This window comes from Sander lucioperca, chromosome 14, assembly GCF_008315115.2.
Source record: "Sander lucioperca isolate FBNREF2018 chromosome 14, SLUC_FBN_1.2, whole genome shotgun sequence".
Taxonomy (NCBI): Eukaryota; Metazoa; Chordata; class Actinopteri; order Perciformes; family Percidae; genus Sander; species Sander lucioperca.
Window position 1 is genome coordinate 27,153,430 of NC_050186.1, and position 10,789 is coordinate 27,164,218.

Below are 10,789 nucleotides of genomic sequence, written 5' to 3' on the forward strand. Positions count from 1 at the left end.
TTCTTTCGTCTTCAAATTGTATCTCGGGGTGGGGGATACCACTAGTTAATGCTGTGATTTTGGCAAGGTGTTAACAATCACAAATTGTTGTAAACATATTAATACTGCGGTGACCCCCATGCGTAATGCTGCATGATGGCACTGCTGGCCCTGCAGGAGGACTAACCCCCAATGGAAGAATCAGGAGAGAAAGAGACTTCAGGGACCATGACGATGATTTTTTTAGATTTAGATTCCCTAAAGCTGAGCTCTTGGATCTATGAACTGAATTGGGTCCAGTAGAGAGGGCAACCATGCCATCCCGGTCCAAATACAGGTCCTCGCCACTCTGGGGGCAACCGGCTGTTTCCAGAGGGAAATGTCAGACAGCAAAGTGTTTTTTTTTATGAATATTATATATAATCTTCAACTTTATCACTAAGGCTTGTTTGGATATAATATATAGTTCTGTTAAATCTTATTATGTACGTCTGGTATATCGAAGCTGTCCCCGAGTGCCGTAATGCCTGCCATTTTGGAAGGTATTATTAATATAGGTAGTTATAGATCAGGTTTCCCTACACTATGCAAGAACAGGCCGAAATTATAATTCAATTTGCAGCACTTCCTGAACGTCTGAGAAGTTTGTTTTTGCTTTTTCTGAGCCAGTCATCATGATTCAGTGTAACAACTGCCAGTTTATAAATCTGACTTTTTTTTTGCCGTACGCCATTTTGGGCTTTTGGGCGTATGCACACTTATAGTAAGGATTCCACAAACAGTTTTATAAATGAGACCCCAGAGCAGTGTGAATGCGAGGTGTAAACGTAATAAAAAAATATATTATTTTTCAAACTAAAACGCAGCAATGTAAATATAGCCTAAGTTGTTATGTTTGCTAGCACACGAAATTGAGAAGGAGGCACCTCCACAAAACAAAGTCAATGAAGAACGACAAGTTGTTTTTGCCCTCCAGTGTGGGCGGGACTTAAATGCGCTCTGTCTCTATTGACTTCACTTTCAGGCCCGGAAGTTGCTGCTTGGCTCTTTCTTAAAGAAGGTCCAGGTTAGGTGCAGACTGAACAGCCCCCTCTGCTGGCGAATCTGCAGCCTGCTAAATGTGAATGAGTGAGTTTGTGAGGGAGTTACAAACCAGTTCCATGAGGTGCTTTAAGTTGATGTATTAATTGCATTTAAAAATGTGACATCATTCTCTTCATGATTTAAGGAGAAAAATTAGCACTAGCATTAATTAGCATGTAATGTGCTGAAAGTGGCTTTATGTTTATGTTTTACCGCTGTATGAAGCCTTTCTATGAGCATTCTAAAATGGATAAATAACATTTTGAGATGAAAACCTTCAATTAATATTATTCGGATGTGGAACACAAATGCATTAATAGTCATCCTTGCATGGCAATCCCTCGTTTTATTTAATTGTAGCAGCAGTACAGTGTTACAAATGGCTTTCCTGCTCGGCTTATAACTAATTCAGAGACACTGCTGCTGTACATGCACAGATTGAATTAACTGGCTTTTAGAATGGAGACAGCGGCCTTTAGTAGACTTAGAGACAGAAAAAACTAAGGAGGAATGCCACACAAAGTCTCGGTTTTCACCACAGCAAGCAGAGAGCAACAAACAAGCATCAACCAAAACAGCTTCCCTCATAAATTTACAAACTATTGTTGAATTATAAATGAGAGGCCTGTTGGGAAAACACAATTAAATATTTAAAGAAAACTATTCTTAACAGCTTATTAGGGCCAAGGTGGATGCTCAGGTTACCATATCAACAACAGACCAATGTTACCTGTGTGTGGACAGCACAACCTTGGAGAATAATGAATCTGTGCTCATCTGTAACTTTTAGTCTGGTCATTAAAGGAACCAATTATTCAGAAATTTCACATGCACTAATTATATGTTTGTTGTTCTGTGAATTTGAATGATTTAAATAGACAAAAGAGACATCTTCTGAGTCATTATTTCTGACTGTAAGTGAAGGAAATGCAAAGTAAGATTGCTACATGACAGAGAGTCAGGAAGGAAACAGAGAATGCAGCTAATGATGTGAAACAGGGAGGGACCGTGCCATGGAAAACGGGCTAAGGAAATGCCTCCCATTTCGGGAAACAATGGGCTCCTACACTGTTAAAAAAAAATGAAGACATTATATCTTAGGAATATAAATGATCCGCATTAAGGAAAGCAAATTAAGTACTAAACTTCAGGACTCTCTCACAGTAAATACATTTGGCTAAGATGCATTACAAAGTTAGAACATGCTGTTTACTTGTGTTTTTTAAGTAATGGAATGCAAGAAAACATTTGCACCATGCTAACTTTATATCAGTTTTCTCTGATACAGCCCTGTGTAATCCCTAGGGCTGGGAACCGAATTCAATACTTTTTCACCGAACAAATTGCCTATATAGTATGGAAAAATGCCTCGTCATTCAATACCAAATTTCAAAACATTAGAAGTAAATCTAATCAGTGTCAGTGAGCCAGTAAGCACGCAGCATGCTTCTACCTAGATCTTAGATCTTATAATGTTTGTGATTGGCTGTCTAACGTTACACGTCACAGAGGCGGGCTCACGTAGTAGGAGCTGAAAAATAAATAAAAAGACATGTGCCGTAATGTGAAATGTTGTAATTTCTTTTTGTTAAAATAGATTTTATGAAATTGGTATCAAAAAAAGTAATGTTCAGTAACCGGTATCGAAGTCACGATATTGGTATCGGGTATCGAAATGTTTAAACGATATCCAGCGCCAGTAATCCCATTACCAATTTAATTCACCAATTCATATTTTTTCACTAACTTATTGTAATTAGATATGATTGTCTTGACTTTTAAGTCCGGTCAACTTAAATTCTCACAGGTGCATTTGAGTGGCTTGTGTGTCAGTATCTGACGCAGAGGGCCGTGACAAAGCGCGGGTATTAGACGAGTTGGGGAACCGTCTGTGAGAGCTGTGTGGAAGCAATCCCAGACTAGCCTCGAAATCTAGATGCACCCTAGCGGCAGCAAATATAATTTGCAGCCAGGGTCGTCTAGCAACTCTCCGTTGGCTTGCGAGCTGGAAAAACCAAACTCTAGTCAGGCCAATCACATCGTGTATAGAGTAGGTGGGCGGAATTAACATAATGACGGCAGCATTGCGACGGTTCCGTGTGAATTCCCTGCTACTTGAAAACAAAGAAGATGGCTACTCCTGCTGGCGAACAGCGGTCTTTCGAATCGGCTTTTGGCCGCGACTCTGAAAGACTTGGAGTTAAGCTTTTCTTTGAGAAAAGAACAAAGAACGGCACTGAAGTCATTCTTAAAAAAGGAAGATGTGTTCGGAGTTTTGCCGACTGGATACGGCAAAAGTTTAATCTATCAACTAGTGTTGCTCTGGTTGGTTGTAGCGTTATCCTATTGCGTGCAGAGGGAATTTGAAAGACAACCGTTTATCCCATCCCTCGGATTGAGCCCTGCCAATGGTGAGTTCTGTCAGGCTAATCCCAGACCACTTGTTCTGAATATCGAGTGCAGCCCCTTTAAAGAAGAATATACGTATACTGCGTACATACAGTATACAGTACTCATGGCAAACACACTCATCCCCGGGTGATTATCAGTCCATCAGAAGAATATGTTTTTGGTAATCACTACAGTCTTCTCACATTTGGTGACGTCTCCAGTCATGTTCTGGGGGTTCAGAGGGACGAGTGTTCAAAAAGGATGACTTTCGAGTGGTTGGAAAGACTGGAGAGTCTGGAGGGCCTGAAAGCGCCGATCCGAGAGTACACATCTGCGTCCGAGCAGGCGCCCCACGACAGGTGAGGGCTGGGCGGGGTGGTGTGGAACACAGGCAGCGGGAGAGGGAAGGCCAGGACAGCAGGTGCTGGAGTGAGAGACGGTGGAGCGTGGAGCAGTGGTGGAGGCAGGACAGGAGGTGGGGGGAGTGGCAGTGGGGGTGGAGAGGGCACCGGTGGGGGTGGAAGCGGGGTGACGGCAGTTGGGGTCACCGGGGTTACGACTACTTGTACAGGTGGTGTAGCTTCAGGGATTGTCCCGTTTTTGCCTGGCAGGTCCTGACAGGACGCAGCGTGTTTGAGTGTGTAGGTGGCGGTGTGGTAGAAGCTGTAGTACTCTAGTGCATGCCTCGCCCTGGCCAACCTCAGCCTGCAGGACACAACACAAACCGACATCAACAACCAACACAATTTTGTTTTTCACTTAACCAAGTAAAATTCTCATTGGAATTAATTTAAAACGTAACTACTGTTTTTTTAACCTATTTTCCTATGTTTTTGTGTGTAAGTGATTGATAGGAACAACAATCTTTGAAATTGGTCCAGTATTAAGCGTGAACGCTGTAACTGTCAGCCACAGAGCGAGCTGCAATGTAACCCTATAGGGGCAAATGTGCATCGTCAATTTGGTCCACTGAAAGTGCTTTTTTGCCACTGAAAAGTGCCTGACAACAGTATGAAAAGGATCCCTACAGAGACAGGCCTTTTAAAAACCTCTTTAAGACCTTTCTGTTTAACCAGAAACAGCTCTGAGGTCGCTAGCGCTAAACCCACCAGACTCCATTTAAAAAAAAAAAAAATACTTTTAGCGTGTATAGAGCCAAAATATTTTCACATGTAAATCTGTAAACTATGTGTTTATTTCAACCAAAACTAGAGTTGTGATGGTTGGAAAAGTGGAAAGACATGTACACACCTGTGTCTCAGCTGCAGGAGTTTGTAGAGCAGCAGCAGGATTACAGCTCCAGCCAGAGTCACCAGAAGCACGGCCACCCTGGCATCTAAGCTCCAGCAGGACTTCCCAGAAGGTCCGGGTGAGCTGCAGGTCCTGGGGGGCTGTGGTGTCTGGAGGGGTCCTTCCATACCTTGCTGAGGATTGATAATGGCCTGGACCAGGACGGGCTGGAAGGTGTCCAGTAGGATTGGGTGTCGGTTTCTGAGTACAGCAGTCCCGGGCTTGGGAGGGATCTGGAGAGAGGTGCTGCTGGTTACCTGAAGACCAGCCTGCATCGCTGCCAGGTTTGATCCACTGGGAATGAGTGGTGGAATGTTGTTTGATGTGAATTATTCCCACATGTTGAATACACTCTGAGAAAGCAGGAGTCTCCAAGGAGGTGGCTTCAGATGGCTTTAAATGTCCGATGCTCTGTAACATAAAAGGCTCTCAATCACTGCCTGTTTCAAAATGAAGAACCTAAGAGTTTAATCTTATCCTAATATTCTCTTCCCTGTTCACTGATCAAACTCCTACTGTTCTGTATGATATTTTGACTGTGCTAAACACTATTTTACCTAATCAACAACCTTTAGTGTAAACTGATTTAATTAAGTCAATCTGAATTTTTTTTTCTAGCTCAGTGTTAGAGGAAGCATTTCACTTTGATCACTGAATGAGACCTTTTGCCCAGGTTGGCCCAGCACCTTTTCATTAATTGGAGTAGAAAGTATTGAGCCTATGCATATCTACTTGTGAATTGAATGTATTGTAAGCTTTTGCTTATTCTGTTGCTTCCAGTACAACTCTGGTCAAAGAATTAATCTGGTCAGAGAGAATTGTACAGCTTCTGTCTCCACTGCGCAGTTATTAAAACTCATCTAAGCCAGCCACTGAATTGGACCCGAGGGAACCATCTATATTATCTGCGTATTTTGCATCTATTACACAATTTAGTGTTACTTGTCACTTAAAGAGCAACAGAGCCACTGAACACCAGCTGAAAATCAATTTTTTGTTGTTGACAACATTCTCACATTGCTGCAGTGATCTACAAGTGTACTCCAGGGTGTGTCAGTTCACGGTGACATCACTGTGGTTACGGGTGCTATAGTCTCACATTGCCAGACCTTCCCCCACAGCGCTGCGAAGGCGGTCTGGCTAGTCTACACAGCATTCCCACAGTCGTCTTGGGCGCAAGACAATTGCCTCAGGAAGGAACTTGTTTTGGTGGAACATGTGTACGTTCAAAAGTTGTTTTAGTCGTGCAACAGAAAATTAATTTTCATTCAGATTGGACAGATAGTCTAGCTAGCTGTCTGGATTTACCCTGCAGAGATCTGAGGAGCAGTTAACCATAGTCCTCATGAATCCACCAGAGTTATCTAACCTAAAGGCACCCTGTGGAGTTTTTCTGTAAACTCACAGTGTTATATTTACATTCAGTGTTTTCACTGTATTTCAATGTGTGTGTATCCTTGGGGCCTAACAGTAGGCACACATTGACTGCGAAGCGCTGCGAGGCCAGATTGGGTGCCTGGCTGTTCACACCAGACGCACATTTCTCTGCGCCGGTCACAAAGCGATCCTGCTCTTCTCCACTCTACAGAACAGATTTATTTCATCATGGGTAAGTTTATAACCTCATGAAATCATAATGTAATGTAATGTTCATCGCAACTATACATGCAGTTTTACACGTGTGGCCCGTTGCAGTCTCTGTCTGTTTGTCTGTCTGTCCGTCCATCTCTCTCTGGGCCTGATCGACTGTCTCGCTCTAGACACAACTGAGAAGTCAAGACAACCAAAATCACCACAGACCTGGGTGTTTTATTTTGAAATATGTTTTATTTTGTAAAGTATCAGGCTGCTGTGGCGTTCCTGTGTTTGATTACCTACCTGGCTTGACACATTCCAGGAGTCGCTAAATTTAGATTTAGCATTTAGATTTAGATTTAATATTTAGATTTGACATTTAGATTTAGATTTAAATTTAACATTTAGATTTAGATTTAGATTTAGCATTTAGATTTAACATTTAGGTTTAACATTTAATATTTGGATTTAACTATTTAAAATATCTCTAAGTTGACAAATATTGTTTTAAATGTGCAAAAAAGTGACCCTCGAAAATTCATTCACAAAATGTTGCTGTTATTTTCAGTGTGAGCCACTTTACAAACGGGACCCCATATATGTTGAGTGCATTTCCTTCCTAATAAAACATTTTAAAAGCTTGATTTTATATTTAAACCTACAATAACTGATGTTTTAGGGACAGCGGACACAAGTTGTGAACACAACACTGACATATCATCACCTTTTAAATGATTATGCCACGATTGTCAGCAAACGGTTGCTTATTTACACATCCAGCAGTTACGAGCAACATTACAATCCATTTGGAGTCATGTTTGTGTCCATCTGATGAATGTAAGTCCAATACTCTCTCTCTCTTTTAGCTCTAGTTGGGTCTCTACCAACTACTAAGGGAAATATCTGTCTCTGTAGCTGCTAAAAGCTCCACTACGTTCACCAGCTAGTCTTTTAACTGTGTCTGTCTGCTCTTTTGGTACTGAGCAGGTAGTGTACAGTGGTTTTAGAGCTTTTTTCTCTGAAAACCGCTGCCTGCTGCGGCTGAAAACAATGTTATATCCCATGAGAGTGAACAAAAACAATAAGGTTGTGGGTTGGACAGCTGTAAAACAATGAGCTGTAACTGCCTATAAAGCTTTGTAAAGTCGAGGGGAGCTGCAGATTCGGGTGATAATTCCCTAAACGTTCATCACTACGAGTGACCCCTTTCACATTATGCATTGTTTTCACATAAAAATATCCATTAAAGCTGCTTTAATACTACATTGTACACATCCATGTTTGTTGGCTAGCACCTTTTTCCCTGCATTTGCTGACACATTAGGCTTACTGGTCACCACCAGCAACTGTCAAAATAATAGTGTGAAACCATCAGTATGATGTGCTCCACAGCACTATTAGTGGTCGAAAATTCAACAGGGTACCTTTTGAATGATAGTGATTTTATGAAGAAACCATGCGATTAAACCATTAAATGGAATAATAATCTCAATCTTCAATTTAACTGTAGTTTTCAGACAATGTCTTTGTTTCATTCAAGTAAAGTCACTGAACCAAGCAGATATGTACAGGTGATATCAAAAATGGTGTCAAATGGACAAATATAAGAAAGAAAAAAAAAGACATACTGCTCATAAATTCACTTAATGTTGCTCTGAACATGCTACCAAAAATTTGCAACTTACTTTATTCAAATTTGATGGCGTTGTAGTCGGCACATTCGTAATAAAAACAGAATAAAATACTTAGTTGGGAACTGCGCGGCTTTCCAGGACCAAATGCAAAATCCTGAGCACACACCAACGGGAGGAAGCCAGTGAAAACAGCAGGAAACAGTGCACTTCCCTAACACATGTGACAATGGTATATAGAGATGTGATTGGAGAGCACTTCCTATCGCCATGGTTACAGGAAACTGGTGGAGGATGTCTTTTTTGAAGGACTTAATTTTGGGTCTGCGTGTGGGTCTGAACTAAACACACACGTGAGCCCACACCAACTCAGAAGACGGGTCTGCTGAGGAAAGAGATACTTGTTATTCTTTCAGACAAGAATCTCTGCTATATAATACTATTGCACATCATCCATCCATGTAGGATAAATAAAAAGCCTCTTATCACACGTCATACAAGCTGGAACATTAGGATGAAAGTCAAAAACTTGAGGCCCCCCAAAAAAGAAGGGGTTTATACAGTTTTTTTTTTTTTTTTACTTTGTTAAATCAGGGAACAAAATCCCAGATGCACAGAGCCACATATACACGGTCTGACCTTTATATCGGAGTTTTGTCTGGGGGGAAAAAAAAGAACAAATTGAACAAAAGGCGTTTCAAAGTGAAAGGGAAACGGCGGTTTCAGTGCCACCAAAGCAGCCCACATTAGTCCCGGCTGTGGCAGTGCAGGTCAACAGATGCAGAGAGATGGTGGCTGCAGTGAAAGGCTGGCCGCTATCTGATTGAGCCAGTATTCAGGAGACGAATAAACGGGCACAAAAAGAGGCCCGCTGCGACGCAAGTGCAGCTCTCATTTATCTGTCTAATAAGTTTGGATGGGGGGCCAAGCCGAAAGGGAGAAACTCTTAGCTCACGCTCAATATCCCTGCCTGGCACCCTCACAATCCTTCCATATTGAGGAAGAGAGCTATATTAAAAGATCTGTTATCAGAAGCCCAATTGTAGTTTGCAGGGGGAGGTGATTCGCCCAAACAACAACAAAAAGGATTCAGGAGCTGTTTTTTAAAACCACAAAGACGATAATAGAAGTGTTTTCATTCTGTTACCTTCAATTAGGCCCGTCCACTCCAACAACGATAACTATAACCATAACTATAAGTATAACGATGTGAGCATCCACACTGCTGAACGATAACGTTGTGTAAACAGTGGCGTTAGACAAGCACGCTCCAGGTGATAATAATACATGTTATACAGGAGAAGTTGCAACGTAAGATTACAGGAATGTCTGTAGTAATCATAAACATCAGTAAACATCCAAAACAGAAGATTCACTCACAGTGAATCTGACTTCACAGTGGTTTCGTAGACATGAGAAATAGTTTCAAAGTACTGGTGTTTAAAATACACAGAGCTTAAGGGTTGTAGCCCCGTAGCGATCGGAAATGTCACGTCACGCCACTACCTGTGTGTGAAACGCATCTCTCCGCAGTGTCAATGTCAAATGTATTTATATAGCACATTTAAACAACACTGTGGTTGACCAAAGTGATGAACAAGACAGAATATCAATATACAAAATACAAAAATGATCGTGTCTCTCTCCACCGTGCCATCTTGTGAGTTCAGATGGATTTTGGCTTTTTGGCTGTCAGAGTTTCTATCGTTGTTTGAAAAATTATATTAAAAAATAATTTTTTTTTTTTTTTTTTCATTTTTGTTATTTAAGATGAGGGTGGCAATAATGATGATAATGATAAAAATGATCTGAATGTTGATTGGACATACATTACAGATAATAGCTCACTTATTAATGTAGTCATTTAGCAGCTCTGACCCACAATCAGGGTTATTAAATGAATATATTTCAAAAGTGAAATAATATATGATAAAAATGATATGATAAAAAGTAATCTAGACCAGTGGTTCCCAAACCCCCCCAAGGGTCCTCAAGGGGCTTCCAGGGACATGTTAAGCCAAGGCAGCCTTATTAATATAGCAGCGAGGCAATATAAAGTTTTACATAAAACATTAGAGCAGTTAAAACCAATTTATTAAAGAGAATATAAAAACAGCTACAGGTAAAATAGAATAAGATGGGTATAAAATACAATAAGTTATAGTGAAGTGTAAGAAATGCAGTAAGTTGTGTTAACGTTAGTGTCCGCGTCTTTAAATGTCTTAGGAGCATTAGCGCTAACCACTGCCAAACGGGCTGACCTGGTGGCAGTTCAACGCGGCGCTGGGGCAACAAAGCGACAGGTGGGCCTATTCACCCTACCCTTTGGCCTGGTGGCTGGGCGCTAATCTGTAGAGATTCATATATGCACGGGCGGCCAAGCCCTGGAAGCCCCCAGACAAGTAATAATAGCAGGGTGCGATTTGCTGGGGGGGAAGCGTGGCATGTCTCCGCTTTCTGGTCTATATATCCCTGCCTCTGCTGAGTTATTTTTATCCCCGGTTGGGGACGAAATGTATCCCTCCCTCAAAGTGATCAATGGTACTTAACCAATAGACCATATATTATATACCTATGCCATAGAAGTGTTTTTAAGCGGCAGTTGCTGTTTTTTTTAGCCGCTACAGAGATCCAGGACGCCGGCTACTAGCCACAGTTGTTTAGCCGCCAACTGGTAACTGTGAGCCAGGTACAGACACACAGTCCTTTCAGGGGCCATGTAGTGGAGTTTAGCCAGAAAAAGTGAGCCATGAGTCATGCGGCGCTGACAGTTAAGTTTAGGCACCAAAACCACTAGTTAAGTTTAGGAAAAAGATAGTGGTTTGGATTAAAACACTCCA

The 10,789-nt window shown here is 41.5% G+C and overlaps 1 protein-coding gene across 1 annotated transcript; it reads right to left on the bottom strand.

Moving 5' to 3' along the window:
- Positions 1 to 3,418: 3,418 nt before the first annotated feature.
- LOC116034864 (homeobox protein ESX1) lies at positions 3,419 to 8,138 on the bottom strand. The gene is made up of 3 exons (XM_031277622.2): positions 8,004 to 8,138; positions 4,705 to 5,154; positions 3,419 to 4,158 (listed from the first exon to the last, which is right to left on the bottom strand). The coding sequence occupies exons 2-3, from the start codon at positions 5,016 to 5,018 to the stop codon at positions 3,690 to 3,692; spliced, it is 783 nt and encodes a 260-aa protein (XP_031133482.1). The 5' UTR covers positions 5,019 to 5,154; positions 8,004 to 8,138; the 3' UTR covers positions 3,419 to 3,689.
- Positions 8,139 to 10,789: the final 2,651 nt, after the last annotated feature.